Source organism: Peromyscus eremicus, chromosome 10 (assembly GCF_949786415.1).
Source record: "Peromyscus eremicus chromosome 10, PerEre_H2_v1, whole genome shotgun sequence".
NCBI classification, from domain to species: Eukaryota; Metazoa; Chordata; class Mammalia; order Rodentia; family Cricetidae; genus Peromyscus; species Peromyscus eremicus.
Genome location: NC_081426.1, coordinates 42,306,198 through 42,327,221, shown reverse-complemented (window position 1 = coordinate 42,327,221; position 21,024 = coordinate 42,306,198). Strand labels below are relative to the sequence as shown.

Genomic DNA, 21,024 nt, shown 5'->3' with positions numbered 1-21,024 from the left:
GGGTCCTGGGTTCCATTCCCACTATATGAACATACTTTTGATGGCTAGTGTTAAGTGTCATCTTGTCAGAATCCAGAGTTGAAGATCACCTGGGAGAAGGACATCTGAGCGTGCCTATGAGGGATTGCCTTGGTTGCATTAATTGATGTAGGAAGACCTACTTTGATGCAGATGAGAAGAGGCAATTGAGCAGCAGCATGCATTCATTTGCACTCTGCTTCTTGCCTGTGGATGCACTGTGGCCAGCTTCAAGCTCCTACTGCCTTGACCACCATGTTGTAAAGTATTGTTCTTTGACCTTAGGAGCTAAAATAGATCCCTTATCCCTTAAGTTTCTTTTGTCATAGTATTTTATCATAGCAACAGGAAAAGAAACTAAGAAAATTATAAATGTACATGTATATATCAAACCATTAAAGAAGAAAAAGTCCTCAAGATGCTAAACTTATTTGAACTCCCACAGACATGTGACACGCATAGATTTTAAGCCAGATACTACCAAATTCCCAAGGCAACAATCTGAACAATGTCTAAGAAAATGGGATAATCGTTTGGGATTCCCAAACCTCTTTGATAAGTGCCTCAGAAATTAGTAAAGTACACCTATGAAAGCATTTCAAGAGAAGGGTGACTCAGCAGGTAAGAGCATCCCTGAACATGTGCTGCAGCCCTGAAGCTGCAGAATCCAGTGGATTAGAAGCGGATAGAGGTGAACACAAGCAGAACCATGCAATCTCTCCCTTTCTCTACTCCATGGCCCCTTGGGGCAGCAGGCTGTGTTCCACCAGTTCCCATTCAGAAATCTCTGAATCTGTCAAACAAAATGAGTATTTCCTCCTTTAAGTTGTTTGCTTGAGTATTTTGTCACAGTGATAAAATCCTAAGACAAATGTCTTCCAGGATGATGCTCATCTAAGAAATCACATTCACTACCATATGCTAGCGTTCCTAGTGTCTCTGGTCTAGGATAACTTCAGAATCCTGGAAACCTACCCTTTTGACCAGGTTAAGAATTTTTTTTTTCTTTCCACAGAGGGGTGTTGTCTTACTTTTAAACAAACAATTGGGACAAGTAGAAGCTTTTGAAAAGGAGCTGTAGGCCGGGCGGTGGTGGCGCATGCCTTTGATCCCAGCACTCGGGAGGCAGAGCCAGGCGGATCTCTGTGAGTTCGAGGCCAGCCTGGGCTACCAAGTGAGTTCCAGGAAAGGCGCAAAGCTACACAGAGAAACCCTGTCTCGAAAAAAAAAAAAAAAAAAAAAAGAAAAGGAGCTGTAAATTATATAACGCTATCAAAGCAAAGTTAATTTGTTGATATTGAAAATTGTACTGCGGTTATATAAGCAGATGTCTTAATTTTAAGAAGTATATGGGAGTAAGAAACTCTCTGAATTCAAATAATTAGATGATATTGCAGAACAAATAAAATATCTTATTTATGAAAATTGACAAAAGCTAGTAGGTGCCTGAGGTGCCCCCAACCAGCCTGGCTAATGTGTAATGGAATATTTCCCAATTCCAGGTGGCTACAGTTTGCATATGATTTATCTTTATTTAATCTCTTTAATAAATAATCATAAGATATGTTTTATGATTTGAAAAAAACTGATTTCAAAGTTTGAAGTTATTTCCTCATAAAACAATAAAGTAGGTTTACACAGCATGACTCCACACCCACAGTAAAGTTTTCACACTCAAATTTTGATATTTGTTTTTGCTGTTGTTGTATCAGCTTGCTAGCCTTCTTGTTACCTAAAACCTATCACTACTATTACAATGATGATTATGATGATGATGATGATGATTGTTATTATTATTTTCTTCATTAAAACTAATAGTGCCTTATCATCAAAAAGTAATCATAAATTTAGGCAGTGCTGCCTAGAATCTAGAATGGATGAAATATCATTTCTGAGCTCTTATCTCTGAAATAGTTAAGTCCTCTAGGTATTCAATTTAGGAGTAAAACTCACTGACACTTTTCATAAGGAAGAAATAGCTTTCTTGACAAAAATGTAGCTGGATGTGCACCGAGTTTAAGGAAAGATAAACCCTGAAAAATAAGGACAAGAAATTGTAATTCCAGTTAACACAGAGAATACTACTGCCCCCTTGTGTTTCAATAGGACATTAAACCATAAAGAATGTTCCATGACAACTGTGCTCTGTATCTATCATCTGAGCTCCAGGGAGCCTGTTGAAGAGTTCTGTGACTGCTGGCTGAAGTTAACAAGGCCCAGCAACACCTACAAGCCACCAAATTACATAAGTCACATGGAGAGATGCTGGAAGCACTCTCACCTGGAGCCAAGGCACAGTACACTTCTGGCAGAATGGAGCCAGGAGACAGTCCAGTTCCAGCAGAATAATTTTTTTTGCAATGAAACCTTCTGACCATCTGCTAATTGTCTGTCCCCCTCAGAGAAGAACCACCAGGCAAGGGCAAAACAAAATAGAAATTTCTCAAGCCATTGCAATAGACAGGTTGTATTTGTCAGGGTAAACATTAATTTGTCTTACAGCCAAGCTGTAGAGTCTCAGTGATGCTCCAGGAAACTGCAGGAAAAAAGAGAGAAGAGATGAAAGAAATGCATGAACACGTGTGTGCACCACACACATGCATGCACCTGTCCACGAATGTGCACTCCCACATAGGAGCACATGCGTTGTAGACATAAAAAGTTAGCTGTTTCATGCTGTTCTGTCTGATAAGTTTCAGTATGATATTGGCTTTTTGGATTTTTGTGCCACTTTGCCCAATGTTTGGGTATGAAATTTGTTCTTGTGGATATCTGAGTTATGCTTCTCATCACAACAGCCTGAGAACTCCTGGGGGATGTGGATATGCCTGCTGATTTGTCCGTGGATCTCCAGGGTCCCAATAAGTGCTTGCTATAAGAATACCTGTTTACTAAATAACTAGTGGTTTTTGTTTCTATGAATTCATGGGGTTCAAAGACATTGTGATAAAATTACACATTTTTTCATAGTTACAATAATGTTTGATAAGAAGCTTAGTAATACGTAAATTTCTGTAGTCTAACCCCAGCTCAAATCCCAGGTCCCCTGATTAAACCTCTGTCTGACCTTGGCAACGTTCCTTAACCTATCCTGAGCTAATTTGTTACAAACCATGTGGGAAAATAGCTGCTTGCTATGAGGATTTAATGAGAACATGTTATCTCTTCCACTGCCTGGCTCAGAGCCCAGCAAACCATGGGCAATCATTAAAAATTAGTTTTATTCACCCTCCACAGCTCCAACCTTCCCTCAACAATTCTTTGGATATATGTTAGAGAAGGTATTTCAAACTCGGAGTCTACACAGAACAATTCAACTGTATATATCCATCTATTATGATCATCACAGATAATATATGCTTATGTCTGGAAGAATTGTCACCAAACTCATTTCAGCACATGAACTCATTTTTGTCTTCACATTCTGTCAGGAGATACATACAATTGTAAGAATATTGAAGGTTAGGTTAGGATGTTTGTAGCATGAATCTTAAAAGGTCTTATTAATAAAAATAAACCTGGAGCCAGGTATTGGGGTGAATGCTGGAAGATCAGAGAAGCAGAACAAGCCACAGCCACCTCACTTTGCCAATTCCTCAGCTGATCCTGTTTCCTCAGACTGGAAGCCTCTGAGTCCTCATCCAGAATGGATTTCAGCTGAACTGCTTGTTGCTCAAAAACCTAAAAGCTTAACCAGGCTCTATTTCCTCACCTCACGCCTTAAATACCTTTCTGTTTCCTGTCATCACTTCTTGGGATTAAAGGCGTGTGTCATTATGCTTGGCTGTTTCCAGTGTGGCTTTGAACTCACAGAGATCCAGATAGATCTCTGCCTTTGGAATGCTAGGATTAAAGGTGTATGCCACCATTTTCTGGCTTCTATGTCTATCTAGTGGCTGTTCTGTTCTCTGACCGCAGATAAATTTATTAGAGTGCACAATATTTTGGGGAACACAATATCACCACAGATTTTATTTTTACTACAAGTAACGGAAAATCATTCAGTAGCATTGGCATAGCCAGTGAGGAATGTGTATAAGCTCACATTAGACGTTCATCAATGATAGGACTAATGAAATTATCAAGGATTCAGGATTAGCTATTGTTCCAGAAGATGAAAGTTCAATTGCAAGGGAACAGATGAAAGTTCAATTGCAAGGGAACAGAATGTTGCGAAACTACCCAAATACACCTTGCTATAGTCATGTAAGTGAACATTTGCCTCAGAGTATTTTACCCTTTCTGACTGAAAAACTAATTCTTCCTCTTGAGAATGTTTTTAAAAGTTGATTTTCTTTCAACATCACTAGGTTGATGCCATGCCAATCTGAAAATGGTTTAATCAATCAATAAGATCTGCATAGTGAAATAAATAAATAAATATGCAACACACCTATTCATAGGCTTTGCAAACTGAATACATTTTGCCATCCTAGCTGGCTCTTAGAATGTTCAGTGACAGCCTTCCCTGAGTCCTCATACTCTTCAAGCCTCTGTAAAGTAGAAGCACAAACAGTACACTTGATGGCTAGGGTGTAAGAAGTAAACTATTTGTTAGCACAGCTTCTGTCCTCTGATACACTTGTGAACATGTGTTGCTGTGAAAACTGGTCAGGTCCTGATGAAAAGTCCCAGACAATGGTAGGTTGTTTGATTCAGCTGTTCCTTCCTGGCGCATCTCCTGAGTCAGGGATGTGTGATATTCTGGGCATGCAGGGTACTCACAGTTCTCTGCACGTGGATCTGCACACATCTCACTGTAATGAGCTCTCTAACAACTGTGCTGCTTAAGAAGGTAACTCCCCGGAAGAAGCACCAGCATACCTGGCACCCAATCCTGCCTTGTGAAAGACTTCTCCCTTCCTTCTTCCATTGGTGGTATAATGCTTTCTCTTTTGTGGCTCTTATCTGAAAACCTAAGTTCACTTGATCGGTTTTCTTTGCATAGTTCTGCCTATAATCTGCCTTTGCTCCTACCCAGAGGTGTGTCAGTCTATTCTCTTTATCAGCTAGACTACCAAAAAATAGTTTGAAAAAAAAAAGACATCAGCAACATATAATTCTGTTAGTAGGAAACCAAGCTTTTCAGTTTAAGCATTCCACAATGGCTATCATATATAGGTCTTCAATTGGACCAGGATGAGTATAAGAGTTAATAAAATACACAAATACTTTAAAAACACAATTACAATGATTTTAGAAAAATAACTCAAAATATTTATTTCACAAAGACGTTTATTTTTAATACAATGTATTTATTTACTCTGAGAATTTCATACATAAATACAATTTTTTTTTTTTTTGGTTTTTCGAGACAGGGTTTCTCTGTGTAGCTTTGCGCCTTTCCTGGAACTCACTTGGTAGCCCAGGCTGGCCTCGAACTCACAGAGATCCGCCTGGCTCTGCCTCCCGAGTGCTGGGATTAAAGGCGTGCGCCACCACCGCCCGGCACAATTTTTTTAATCTTATCCATACTCACTTCCCTTCTAACTCCTCTAAAATTCCCCCACACTTCCATGGGTCCTACAGATCAAACTCAGGTTGTCTTGCTTGGTGGCAAATATCTTTATCCACTGAGTTTTGACACAGGCCCTATCTATAAATGTTAAATTAAAATCTTAAAGCTGAAGGAATGACATTTAATAGAAGACAACTACTCAAGAGAAAATAACTCAACTAGAAAAGTGGAGAAATAATTTTGGGATTGATGTTATAATTATGCTCTATTGTTATATGCCTGTAATTTCATTACAATATTTCTAGTGCATTTCTTTAGAGCTATGACAAACTTGTATGAAATGCTTAAAGGTTTCTTTATGAGGTAAAAATATGAAAACTCATGACATATTTCATGAACTAATGTTCTTAGTAATTTCCTGTGAATATATGTGTCTGCCTCCAAAGTACCATTTCTACACTTTTCATGATGGCAGCATTTTTAATGTACTTTCACTTATGAAAGCATCATTGGAAATACTTTTCATTTAAGCTAGTGAATGAAAGGCTCCTGAATTTATATTGACACTTACTTCTCCAATCACGACCTTTATTTTCCTCAGCTATCATTTACAATTACAGCATCCTCCTGTATTTGAGAGTCAATGCTGATGATATTAGATAGAACAAACTTAATTTACAACACAAGAGTAGGAGACCTAATTCACATCTACTTAATAAAATCATTGCATTTAACTAGACCTGTCCTGTTTTGGGTTCAATCATTTTGATAGATGCAGTTTAACCTTGATGGATTGCATTGATGTTACAGTCACACATTCTATGAGGGAGCTCTGCTTACCAAAGTCTGGCTGCTATTGAATGAACAATTCACAATGTGCAAGGTAGAGAATAAGATATCATTGTACATATTTTATTTATTAAGTCTCATACCAGCTCTCTGAGGCCAATGTTATTTCCATTTTATAGAAAAACACAATGAGATAGGAAGATAAAACAAACGGTCTCAACTTACACAGGTCCTGAATAGCAGAAGGACTTACACTTAAGTTTTCTACTTGACTTGAAGCCCAAGACTATTACCATTGTACTATCTTGCTCTAAATATGGCCTGGCAGAAAATACTGACAGTCTCAGGGATGAAAAACATTTGTGACATGGTGCATGAGCCAAGATTATTGCTAAGACTCAGCAGCCCATTATGGAACTAGGGGCAATGATTGTAACTTTGGTGACCTTGATCTTCCTACCTTTAAAACAGGAATATGAAATTTATTTATCTTGAAAATTGCTCTGAACACTGAAGTTTCCTAAATCTATCATCCATAGACTTGGGTCTGCCATTTTCTTTTTTTTTTGTTTTGTTTTTTTTGTTTGTTTGTTTGTTTTTCGAGACAGGGTTTCTCTGTGTAGCTTTGCGCCTTTCCTGGAACTCACTTGGTAGCCCAGGCTGGCCTCGAACTCACAGAGATCCGCCTGGCTCTGCCTCCCGAGTGCTGGGATTAAAGGCGTGCGCCCGGCTGTGCACCACCGCCCAGCTGTGCGCCACCACCACCCGGCCCATTTTCTAATTAAGAGGTTGGTAGTAGTTTTTCCTTATGGCAGTTATAGTCATCTACAAACTGGAAGTAATATAAGCATCTATCCATCTGAATGAGATAATCCATGTCAAATAATCAAGACAATACCTGAAACATAGGAAGTTATCCTGTGTTCATTGTTATCATCACATCATCATTATTTACCAGGACAAAACAAACAAACAATAAACATTTAAGCTAGGAGGTGGTGATGCACACCTTTAATACTAGCACTCAGGAGGTAGAGGCAGTCGGATCTCTGAATTCAAAGCCAGCCTGGTCTACAGAGTGAGTTTCAGGACAGCCAGGGCTACACAGAGTAACATTGTCTCAAAAAAACAAAAAGAAAAAGAAAAGTCAATAATTACTAGTATTAATATCAGAGTAGTAAAATATCTATTTCCCAGCTGAAACTGATCCTATCACATATGTCATGATATAGTTAAGATAATCAAACAAGCCATCAGTAGCACAGCTACATTGTCCCAAAGAGCAGAAATCTCATCACCAACTGACAAATTTATAGCAGTTATGTACAATAAAATAATATTCCATGGTTATTGAATTCTAACCATATCTTGGTGGGGGTTTGAACAGTAATAGTGGAAGCACACTTGTCATTACATGTTAATGCAACAACAGACACTTGGAAACCTCTACATCCTTAATCTTTTGATGCAGCAACACATACAGAAGTCTTGAGCCTAAATGCCAAAACTTTGCCCATAGTGTTTTTAGTGTCTAAGTATTCATGAGAGGGACAATTACACAGTGAGGAAGAAGATAGAGTGGTCCTGAAATAAAGGCAACAATTTCTATTTAAAAAAATAAATAAAACAAACGAACAAAACAAACAAACAAACACAGTTCTCTCTATGTGTCCTCTATCTTTCTCTTTCTCTGTCTCTGTCTCTGTCTCTGTCTCTCTCTCTCTCTCTCTCTCTCTCTCTTTGTGTGTGTATGTGTAATCAATGGCTCCAATTTTGAGTGAAATTGTGTCCTTTTGTGTGTGGATTTCCTTATCACAGGCACAATGCGAGAATCTGGTTGCCAATCAGACATTGTATGCTTTTCCAAAAGAGGATATTTCCACAGGTAATCCTTCAAATACCATGGCCATGTTTAGAGACCTAATGTGGCAAAAAATGATCCAAAGGCAAGAGTACATAACAATTGATGGGGTCATAGAAGTATAAATTTGGTTCTAATGAACTTTATATTACACAAGAATTACAATGGAGTTATTTAGAACTCTCTTCTGTATCTGGATGCTCAGAATAATAGGAAACATATGAGATATTTTAAAAGTATTTAGTGGGGCTGGGAGAACTGGCTCAGGAGATCAAAGCAGTTGTTCTTGCAGAGGATCCAGGTTAGGTTCCCAGCATTCACATGGAGACTCACAACCATCTGTAACTCCAGTCAAAGGGTATTCAGCACCATCTTCTGACCTCCACAGGCAACAGGCATGCAAATGATAAACATACATACATTCAGGCAAAATACCTAAACACATAAAGTAAATAAATCTTAAAAAATAAAGGCACTCAATAACACTTGTTGAGGGCTAAGGGTATAGCTCAGTTGGTATGGTGTGTACTAAGCATGTATGAAAATTTATTGTAGCTGAAAGTTTTCCTGTGTCCCACTCAGTCTGAAGCCACTCTGACCCAAGTAAACACACAGAGGCCTATATTAATTATAACTGCATGGCCATGGCTCAAGCCTTTTGCTAGCTAGCTCTTATATCTTAAATTAGCCCATAACTATTAATCTATGTATTGCCACATGTTCCATGGCTTTAACTGCATTATATTACATGTTGCTCCTTGGGTGGCTCTCCCAGCCTTGTTCCTGTCTCTCTCCTTGCATTTCCCATCTGCCTCTAAGCTGCCTTGCCATAGGCTAAATGGTTTTATTTATCAACCAATCAGAGCAACACATATTTACAGTACAGAAAGACATTTCCCCCATCAATTTATATTCTATCTCTAGCCTAATATAAATTATATGAATGAATGGATTTGGAAACAACCATTTTGAATGAGGTAACCCAGATCAGAAAGACAAATACTGTATATTTTCTCTTGTTTGTGGACATTATATTTGAATCTATTGATATGTGCATCTCATTTGGAATAACCACAGGTCAAGAAATTAGTAAAGTGCCATGGGGTACTATCAGAAGACAGAAGATATAATACATTGATCTAAAGAAGCAAAGGGAGATAGAACAGGAATGGTTAAATGGAGTTGAAAATGGAGAGAAAAGGGTAAAGGAAGGAATAACTAACACCAAAGAATTCCTGAAAAAGTCAGGAAATACTACTACTGGAGAAGCTTCATACAATATAGTAATACATATGTAAAAAGAACGTAAATGTAGTTACCCTATAAAGGGAAAACAATTATATTAATAGGTACCATAGGCTAACAAATAGATAGTCCAATGTCAGGAATAGATTACCCCTATTGAGGTTGTTGGCCAGGGAGTTCCCATAGACTCCCTCTAAATATTACAAGTTATTTTACAGTGTTATTGGTTATCTTCCATAACTTGACATAAGACAATATTGCAGAAGACATCACATACTTGAATTGTAGAACATGAATAAATGAAGCTGGTATTGATGTGGAAACTTCAACCCTACTGGCTAGCTTTCATAGTACTAGAAGTTGCTATGTATGTGATTGGAAGAGAAAAGTAATTAACAATCCTATCCAGCTGTGATCCCTATGAGCTGCAATAATAACCCTCTTGAAAAGATATGCCCACTGCTGTACATATGTACAAATGTTATGAGAGTAACCACACTCTTTCTGATTGGATTTAAGACCTGCTCCACAAAATGTAATCCATAGTTGGCACTGTAATGAGATGAAAGCCTGTGGGAGATAAATCATAGCTACTAGGGGGGAAACCTATTACTATTACTATTACTCTGCAAATGGAACCTTAAACCAATTCCTATTGACTTCTTGTTATATACATACATTACTGCATCTCTCAAACTATGTCTTTTTGCAAAAGACAGCAGTTAACAGAGACCCACAACTTATCAAGGTGCAGAGAAAAAGCAATTGCGGAGTATCCCCCCCCCCAAAAAAAAAACCACTAAATGGGACACCTATATTGCACTCTGATCATTGTGGAAGAGGGCATGGAAAGACTATAAGAGCCAGAGGCAGTGGATGAATACAAGGACATGGTGTTTTTCAGACACAAAGGGCTGATGTATATATGGACTCACAGTGTTGTAGCATTACACCCTAGATCTGTGTAAGCACAAGCAAGAGAAAATTCCAGCATGGATGGGGAAGGAGAGCATGAAATAACACTCCCCTAGCTGAAGAGCTATTGTCAATTGATATCTTCCAGGAAAGGGAGAGTTATTTTTCTTTAAGGGTGTAGGCACTAATCGATTGATCTAACACACTCCAGTGGATGGTCACACAATTAAGAGTGTATTAGCAGCACTAACAGGTCTTGGTAGGTTTTACAAAAATAATAAATGGAATAACAATCTTGGGCTCTGTAAGAAAAAGAACATTCTCTGGCTTATTATTATAGTCCCAGAGCCTAGATTTTATATAAATGTGTAATTCTACTATGAAAATTAGTGTAATAAATAAGAAATGGATATGAAAACTTTACCTGGTGGGACCTACTGCCCTCAAACTCAAGGAAGCATTTCATTTGCCAAAAAATGATTTCACCAGACAAACACATATGAGTAAAACAAACATTTATGAGACAATCAATTTCTACCAATCTATTCATATTATAGAATATATTTATCAGTTATACCTCAAGACTTAAGGTAGCTGTCAAGTTCACAGAATAAAGCCAGCACTTTGTATTTGACCCTTGTTTTCTGCCAGCATCACTTAAACTGTGAGGACATTTTCCAGTTCTGACAGTGCAAAAATTTTCCACCTGATGGCAGAAAGCCAAACGTTTTCTTTCCCTTTGTGGCCACAAACAGATGGCTCATGGTTAAGTAGCTAATAAATCAAAATTTACATGTACAAGTAGGTCCAACCACGAAGTGTTCATTTATGCTTATAATTGGCCTACTGATGCCAACAAGAGTTATTTAATCAAAATTTTTGAGTGATTGAGTATTTACATGCTATTTTATTTCTTTTTCAAAGTTGCATATGTTGATTTTAACTCTTTTATGTATTAGCCTTGGTTGCCCATAAGAAAAACGAGTGAATTTTATATATGTGTATGAAGATATATGTCCACATATCCAAAAGGCAAAAGAGGAAGATAGCAAGGGAAAGAGAGAATGGAAGGAAGAGGGAGGAGAGTGAGATCGAGAGAGAAAGACAAGGAGGAGGAGGAAGAGAAAGAGTAGAAGAAAAAGGCAGGAGAAAGCAGACTGACTGACTGACTGACTGACAGCTAAAATACCTTGAAAGCTTTGCCAGTGCAAATTCTTAAGTGCTAAGTGAGCAGGCTGTACAATCAGGAAACGTTTGCAGCACAATAAGGGCATCCCTATGAGCCAGAGATGTGCCCACATTACAGCTGAAGTCTAGGGCAGTTTCCCAGGGAATCCCCTACTATTTAAGGCTGTCAGACTTTGCTTTTTCCAATAACTTCAATGAGATTGAATGAATCTCACCAGCATTACAGAGGAGGGATTCCTTTAGAAATGATCACCATTTTAAGTGCAAATTTCATTCATAAACACATTCACTGAAACACCTAGAATAAGGCCGGACCTTATTTGGGCCCCAGGTCACAGGAAAAAAAAAAAACACACACACACACACACACATGTAATTTAGCCATGGTTTGGTTTGCCTGTTTGTTTTTGTTTTCATTTTTTAATGTTTGTTTTTCCTTTCTTTGCTCCAATACTCTTAGATCTCAGAGTCATTACAGTTTCCATAGAACTCTTTTTATTTAAAAATAATTGTAGTAGCCTGGAAAGTCCCAAACCTACTTCCATCTTCCCCTCCATCTCACTGGACAGCCAAGGACTTTCTGGTCTACCTCTGTACAGGAATGGAGATATTCTGGCTACCTGCCATTGATTGATCAATATTTTGGCAGGTTCTGTAAACATAAACTCACATCAATGCTGTCAGTCTAAATTATTTGCATAGCAAAGGTACTACCTCACCTCACACAGGAACAAATGAGGAAACAAAATCCCTCCCAAGGAAGCTCATTGCAGTTGAAAAACTAATTGACTTATTGGAATAAACAAAGCCCACAACAGAAAAAAAAAAAAACTTACTAGTAAAGTGATGAAGATTTTTAAGGCTTAAAATTATTGTTGATTATTTTCAGTAATAACTATTTTTTAATTTTACTTTTAAACTTCATATATATTTACTGTATTTATATCAACTCTCCCTTTGCTCCCTCCAATACCTCCTGTTAAAGATATTTATTATTGCTATATATTAAATATATGTATATATGTATAAACTTATATGTGTGTCTATACATATAGCCTGTTGAATTCATATAGTTTATATATATATATATATATATATATATATATATATATATATATATATATATATAGTTTAGGGCTCACCATATGGTATTGAGTAACTGGTTGAATGTTCATCCCTGAGGAAGACTGACTCTTTCTCTTCCAGCAGTCATTAAATGCCTATAGTTTTTCATCTAGATGTGGGTCTCAATTAGAGTTCCCCCATCCTCACTGCATGTCAACTGGATGGTGGTTGAAAATGCCAAGAAGGGAGCTGACCACTGAGCTGGTTATCCTGGGTGCTGTAAAGAAGGCTAAGGAAGCCATGGAGAACAAGTCAGTAAGCAGAACTTCTCCATCGCTTCTCTTTCAGTTCCTGCCTCCAGGTTCCTCCCTTGAGTTCCTGCCCTGATGCCCTTCAATGATGGATTGTAAGCTGTAAGATAAAATAAACCCATTCCTCCCAAAGTTGATTTTGGTCATAGACCACAGCCATACAATGCAAAGGAGGGCAGTGCTCAGTGTGAAAAGACATTTTAATCTTCAGATTAAAGGTATTTTTATTCCTTGAATATGTGAGAAAAGAATACTTTATTCCCCGCCCCCTTGTGTGTTTGTGTGTGTGTGTGTGTGTATGTGTGTGTGTGTGTTTGTGTGTGTGTGTGTGTGTGTGTGTGTATGTGTGTGTGTGTGGTAATGATGGTTAATCTTTTCTGTGCCTCTTTGCACAGCAGCCAGTTCTATTCAAAATGTATAAAATCACTTTTATGAAGACTTTGCTAATATCACTTCTTGCTGCTTTCTCTAGGAATGCCCCAGTGGGGTTGTTAATGAAGAAACTTTCAAGGAGATTTACTCGCAGTTCTTTCCACAGGGAGGTAAGTACAAATGTGGACGTGTTAACAAATTCGCAGAGTTAGAGTTATGCATGCAATCTTGAGTTTAGTTTAATCTTTCATAGTGTGGCTCTCCATTTTTAATCTTCATGTGAAAGAATTAATGCACAGCATAGAAGCTCATAGAACTGTGAGTGTATCATAAAAATAAGCTACATTCAAATCATTGAATCTCGAAAAGGCTATTTCTCAATTTAATTCAAGTAATCTGGTATGCTGCTCAGCCCAATGATTCTCACGTGCACACTGCTTTCTGACCTTTATTAGGGGTTCTAAAAATGGCTTAAGGCTCTATCGAGTGCATCGTGCTACTCATTTGATTTTTCTCAGCTCTCAAAATTAGGGCAAATGCAATTACCTTCAATTTACAGATGTGAAATCTGGGGCTTAGCGAAGTTAAATGATTCGATTAGGGTCACCTATCAACTCAGTGGCAGATCTGGGTTATAACCTAGATTTTTTTTTTTTTGTATAGCTCTAGTTAGTGTACTTTATGCTATCTTCTTTTCCTTCCAGTAAATTCTTACTATAACCTCCCACCTGAGAAAACTAATAAAAATCTAGATACTATTTTAATAGTAATAAAAAACAGCATAGTATAATGGTGAGGCCTGCATGTTAGAGATGAGTCAAGAGACTCATAGGCTACTGTGTCTTCTCTAACTTGTTATTGAGACCAGTGTGTGCCCAACTACATGAGAGGAGAAACCAGAGCAAAAGGATGTAGCCCCTCTCCAAATATATAATCCTGTAGTCTCTTTAGCAGAAGACAATATAAAGCCAAGTCAATATAAAATATGGCTAAGTGCGGCTTCTGAGATGTGGAGTTAAAAATAGTACTATGCGAGCCAGCTACAGACTTAATTAGATGTTCTGCTGAATCATGGGCAATTAAAAAGAATCTAATATATGCCTAGCTCTGGAAAGCCTTCTCCTTCACCACTCAACCCCCTTCCCTGGGATTTCTCTTTCCTGTAAGTATGGAAATTAATGTGCAGAGAGACAAATTCACTTCTGGAGTACATACTTAAGTCATCCATAGCCTCATTATCCTCTCAGGAGATTTTCTGTTCAGGATGATGTCTTTCAGAATTAGAGGGCAGCAGAGATCGCAGGGTATAGGTAAATGGAATGTAAGCAAAGAGATAGCATAAAAAACAAAGGTGAGAATTTGTGGGAAACTGACAGGATTTTAGTAATTAACTAAGTTGTATGGTTAAAGAAAAAGAGAAAGTGTTGGTGATAATATCCAGAAGTCTGTCATGATTGCCAGGTAATTTGCTACAAGAAGATTTGGGATATAATGATCTCAACTTTGAACAAATTACATTTAAGTAGCCAAAGAGCACTTAGTATCAACAAGAAATCAGTAGAAAATAGAATCAGAAGAGAAGTCAGAGAAAATGACAGAGATTTGGAGCTTACTAACATTGAAATTACTTGGAACGGTGTGTCTATATAAAGTAGAAAGCCTCATGAGTCGGGCATGAGGGACTTGAAGAAAATATATATCCATGAAGGCTACAGAATGGACAATCAGAGACACAGAAATAAGTACAAGGAAAATTGGCAGTTCAGAAGGTAAGAAAATAGAGACATTAAATTTAGTATCTTCCAGGAAGGAAAGGATTTGAATACATCCTCAGGACACAGCAGCATGGAAAAGGACATGGAAGTCATTGTTGAACTTGATCTGAGCAGCTTTCATAAAGGGTGTCAGGCATAAACAAGAGCCCAACTTCAGAGGCTAAGGGGGTAAATGGGAAGTATGCAGACAATGACACCCACTAGAGAAGGTATTTGAAGACAACTAGTCAGGGAGAGGTAAGAGGTTTAGAAGAACCAGAAAGAGGGTGCCAGGCAGATACGGAGGATGAACTTGTTTTTGTAACAAAGGCTGAAACTTTACATACGAAAAAAGGATCTTGCAAAGAGAGAACTTCAGTAGCTTAATACAGAGGGCTTATAACACATAGCACTCCAATCTCCAGGAAGGCGCATACCTAGTCCTTCATTTTACCTTTGAAATCTACTCAACACAGGAGGCAACTACTGCCTCTTCCTGTGCTTGTGGCCACAGTAGACTTTGCCATTTACCTGACTGTAACCTTTCTAGGGCACTTATCACTCAAAACAGCAAAACCAAACAATATCATCTTCCAAAGGAAGTTCCACAGTATCTGACTGGCCTCCCTGGCTGGGATACTTCTTCCTTTGACCATGATAATGTTAATCATGAGATTTGTAACCAATTCCACCATTTTGAGTCAAATTTGAAGCAAGCTTTAAATCAAATAAAATCTCTGGAATTCCCAGCTGAGTGGTCCTGAGACACACGTTGTAGGGATTTTTAAGGACAAACCCATGTGGACACCATATTTTCCATGTGGCTTAGCTGTTATTTTCGAAGAACTACAACTCATAGAATCCCAGGAATTTAACTAGATCCTGGGCAGGAGGGGCTTACAGGTTAATTTTGGGGTCTTACACCCCTGCCTTGGCACCCACCTTAATTGGTGGATCAAACCCTTGACACTGTGATGAGTACTTGTTTATATTTGGATCTAACAACCATCAGCTCACTGGTATTCAGATAGCAATCATCATCAAGATGAGGCATCAATGATAAAAGAGCCAACAGTAATTAGCAGAAGCAGAAGGGCCAATGGCCCTGTCATGGCTGACATCAGAGTTACTATCTAGAAGGAGCCTGGAAATGGATGGGGCACCAGTCATTTGTTTTATCTCAGATACCCATTTTGTAATATTTCTTTGAGTACAACCACATTATAATCATGAATTGTTTGTATATAAATAAAATTTTTTTCCTTAAAGTTACATAATACCTCTTTGTTCTGAATAAATCAGGCCAAGTGTCCTACCATATTGCAGAACTATTTCAGTTAATGAATTTACCTGTTGATAAATCTGAGCCCACTTTTCTGGTATGCCATTTGACAGCATAGGTAGCCATTCTGTTTCCTATGCCAGGAAGCTTCCTTTTTATTTAGCATTGAAGTCTGTTACTACTTCTAACTGAAATTAGGTCATCACTGTCAGGCCCCAAGAAGGCTGAAAAACTAGCCAAAGGCTGAGCAATGGGGCATTCTTCAGAAGCATCTGGTTAGCTGGCCCAGCTGAAGAGACAGGGAGCAATCACATCAGCTAAACTGATTTACATCAGCTTTCAGCAAGTCCAGAGCTCAGCAGTTTGCAGTCCACAGATGATCCCTGGATGGTGTCTGTCAGACAAGTGGAAATATGTTAAAACAAATAAAGACCAGGGACAGGAGTCTTAATTAATTAGACTCCTTAATTTAGGAACTTAAAGGAAAACCTTACATTTGAAACTTTCAGGCCCGCAGTCCTAGTAACTGGGGAAGGGTAGGAGTCTCAAAGGGAGAGATCCAATTCTCAGGAATAGCCAGGTGTGGAAACATAGACTGTACTCATCTGGAGTCCATTTGGTCTGTGAGAGGTGGATCCAAGTCCTATGACCTCTTTGCCTCCTGAAACTTCCTGAAACCCACATTATAAAAAGCATGAACATATTTTCCTCTGTCCAGAGATCCAGATATATGGAGTGGACAGAGATGCTTTAGCCCGATTATAAGCATCTTTAAGTCTATATTTAGAAGACAACCAAAGGAAATTTAAAATCTTGTGCTTGTGACTGAATAGTAAATAGTCAGTGCTCTACTAGCTTATCAGAACTCCATTGACCAATGTTAAAATTCTAAACCTTTGAAATCTCAGTATGACAATAGCATAGAAAAGGGAAGAGAAGTTTAAAATATTTCCCATTTTTTATATACCTTAAATCATTTTTTATAACTCTACAACTTGCCTTTGTATATCATAAATCACTTTTCTGAGCCCTTTAGAACTTATTTAAGCTTTTATATCCTTAGACTTTTATGTACCTTAGAACGTATTCTTCAACCCTCAGAACTTACTTTGAACCCTTTGTTTTCATCTAATCGTTTTCCAGCGATTCACGTAGTTGGTACTGAGAACAACCATTACAAAGCATGCCCCTTTAGTGAAAAGTTACAGCCGAAACCTGTTTATCCTTTAGTTTGAAGCCTGTTAGCAGGGCAAACCTCTTTGCCTTTTCTTAACAAGAGACCTAGTAGCTCTAACTAACTAGTGAACTAAGAAGGTGGCTGCATGCTGGAGATGTCTTTCTGTATTCCGTGAATGCGTTGCTCTGATTGGCTGATAAATAAAACACTGATTGGCCAGTACCCAGGCAGGAAGTATAGGCGGGATAAACAGACGAGGAGAATTCTGGGAACAGGAAGGCTGAGTCAGGAGTTGCCAGCCAGACACAGAGGAAGCAAGATGTGAAGGCAGAACTGAGAAAAGGTACCAAGCCATGTGGCTAAACATAAATAAGAATTATGGGTTAATTTAAGTGTAAGAGCTAGTCAATAGTTAGCCTGAGCTAATGGCTGTGCAGTTTTAATTAATACAAGCTTCTGAGTGATTATTTTATAAGCAGCTGCAGGGTCCATGGGGCTGGGCAGGACTGGAGAAAACTTCAGCTACAGCTGCAGCCTTGGGATAAGGAGATGGTTGCCTGTTGCTTACAAGCTGACAAAGATACAGCTAGCATAGCTTTCAACACCATCAGATATCCGAGAAGGATAAATTATATAAACTATAGTGGAAAGTATCCATTACAATGACAGAAACCAGTCCAGAGTCCATTACATGGACAGTCATCCCTATCCCCAGTAGCCTCCATGGCTTTGAGAACAGAGCTACTAGGACAGCATCAGTCTTCAGCTACCAGGCCCAGAAGATGAGAGGCTTTTCTGTGAAGAAGGAACATGAGGAATTGGCCTTTCTTTGTCTTGGAAAAGGGGGACAATCAACTCTCCAGTGTCTTGCTTGTCCACAACTTGAATTGGGTTTTGGCAATAGACAAAGCATTGGGGTAGTTTTGCCCATTGTTTAATGTTACCACAACCCAGGTAGAGTCATCATCATGTCCATTATCTTCCTGAAGATCTTGGGGGTCACTGCAAGGGTCTGCAAATCTCTGTCTGTCGTAGTACATTTAAACATCTTAAATGCCACATTCAACAGATCTCTGATAAGTTTAAGAACCATTATCTATTAAGCATATCTGAGCAAACAACCCTGGCTTATTTGTTTTAGTTACTTACTTTTGGCTAGGCCTTGAAAATATGCAGAGGGGGCTAAATAAAGCTGTTTTTTTGTAATTAACTACATTAGTACTTAGAATGACCATAAGCACAGCTTTTAAAGCTTAATTATCTTTAACAGTTTAATAAAAATAATTTTCGAATTGAAGTTCTATTAGTATCAAGATAAGACTTTTTTTTTTTTTTTTTTTTGGTTTTTCAAGACAGGGTTTCTCTGTGTAGCTTTGTGCCTTTCCTGGAACTCACTTGGTAGCCAAGGCTGGCCTCGAACTCACAGAGATCCACCTGGCTCTGCCTCCCGAGTGCTGGGATTAAAGGCGTGCGCCACCACCGCCCGGCATTATCAAGATAAGACTTTTTAACTCATAAACGCAGTCCACAAAGAGAACAGGAACTTCATTTTCCTTGTCTTTACACAGTGTACCATTATAGAATATAATAGTTTTTATATGACTCAGTTTACCAAAATAGCTACAGCTTAACAATGTTAGCAAAACCAAGGAGGCTAGACATACATTCTTAAATCAGCCCATGTTAGCCTGAATAGACCTCAGGTAAGGAGAGACATTCTCTAAGTCAGTGGTTTCCACATTCCCAATGTTGCAGTGTAAGATAAAAATACCTCAGTCTTTGGTGTTCAATGCTTGGCCCTAACCCTTAACCTTTTTTTTCTTGAGACAGGGTTTCTCTATGTAGTTTTGCGCCTTTCCTGGATCTCGCTTTGTAGACCAGGCTGGCCTTGAACTCACAAAAAAATCCGCCTGCCTCTGCCTCCCGAGTGCTGGGATTAAAGGCTTGCATCACCACTGCCCGGCTCAAATTCTTAACCTTTTATTTACCTGTTTATCAAGATCATATATTAATAAAGACAATGTAACAAAATATTCCACAGAGCAACACTTCAATGTCTCTGAAACCAATACAATCTGGGTGACTCTTACATTACAAAGTTTGGCTGCCAGCTGTATGTTCTTATATATGAACACAGGAGGTGCACTTTTAATACCTTATTAAATAAGTATTGTGTTTAAATCTTATCTTTTATAAACCTTGTTTCCAAGACAGGACAGTAATTATCATACAAAAATCCTATCCTGGTTTAAAAGTTTCTTTGGTGACCTGTTGTTTCCTTGGTTGGCCTATACCACATGGTTGCCCTTAACGAAGATGGTGGTGAAGCCATATGGCTTTTTTTTTTTCTATAACACTAGCAAAGATGACTTCCAGCCAGGTGGCTGCCCAAAGAAGGTGGTAAAGTCACATGATATTCAACATCTCCAACTCTAGCTGAGATGCTGACCAGTCACATGTTGTTTATATCCCCAAATGGAATCATGCCACATGGTTCCTTTAAAATTACCTATGTGAAGCTGGGCAGTGGTGGTGCACGCCTTTAATCGGGAGGCAGAGCCAGGCAGATCTCTGTGAGTTTGAGGCCAGCCTGGACTACCAAGTGAGTTCAAGGAGAGGTGCAAAGCTACACAGAGAAACCCTGTCTCGAAAACCCAAAAATAAATAAATAAATTAATTAATTAAATTAAATTAAAATTAAAATTACCTATGTACAGATTTTTTTTTTTTTGGTTTTTTGAGACAGGGTCTATGTACAGATTTTTAACTATCAACCCTGTTACAAGTTTTAGATTAACTTTTTTGTTACAGATATTACAGATTTTTAACCATAACCAATAAATATATAAGACAATAATCCCTTTAGCTATTCTATTTTTTTTTCTGTCTCAGTTCTTGACTCCAAACATAGAGACTTTAAAAGCATACCTGAGTATGAAATAGGGTAAGCCATAACTCAATTCTAGAACCAGACTTTCAATAAAGTAGAATAGCATAAAACAACTTCAATATTATCCATACCCAAATGACATTTGAATGCCTATTACATTAGCTCCAGTGGCCAGAAAGGCCAGAGGTAAATTCTGAGCCTGGGTGGCTGACAGGTAAGCTCACACAATCAAGACAAGTCAGAAACAAACCTGCAGTGATCACAGTGCATCCATGCATTACAAAACAGACAAACAGAACTTTCCTTACCTTCTCTAATACTGTAATTTCAAGGCTAGAGGGGCAATGGGACTTTCTGGTGTAGCCAGAGGTTGTAAGAGTAGCAGCTGGACAGTCTTGTGAGCCTCCACAATATGCAGTTATGGCACATGATACTGGAGTTACAGCTGTGCTCCAGGGACCAGCTGAAGCAGGGCTCACCTGCCAGCTTCCACGTGGGGCCATGGGCTTTTCTTTAAAGCTGTCTATTGATTCCCAAGCCTGGCTCATTGAAGTCCAAGGCCCTAAAGTTCCACTATTTCTGTTGTTCATCAGTTCAGTTGCTATGAGTCAGAAAGACAGATATAGACTAAGATAAGACACAAAGCCAAAATAACAACAGAGAACATAAAACCAGAGGACAATAGAAAACATGAGACAA

General features: G+C 38.4%; 1 protein-coding gene across 1 annotated transcript in view; it reads left to right on the top strand.

The window, feature by feature from the left end:
* Kcnip4 (potassium voltage-gated channel interacting protein 4) overlaps window positions 1-21,024 on the top strand; it is a 105,311-nt gene that overhangs the window by 53,142 nt on the left and 31,145 nt on the right. The window contains exon 2 of the mRNA XM_059275863.1: window positions 13,323-13,392. Within this exon, the coding sequence (XP_059131846.1) occupies window positions 13,323-13,392 (70 nt within the window). The remainder of the gene's footprint in view (window positions 1-13,322; window positions 13,393-21,024) is intronic.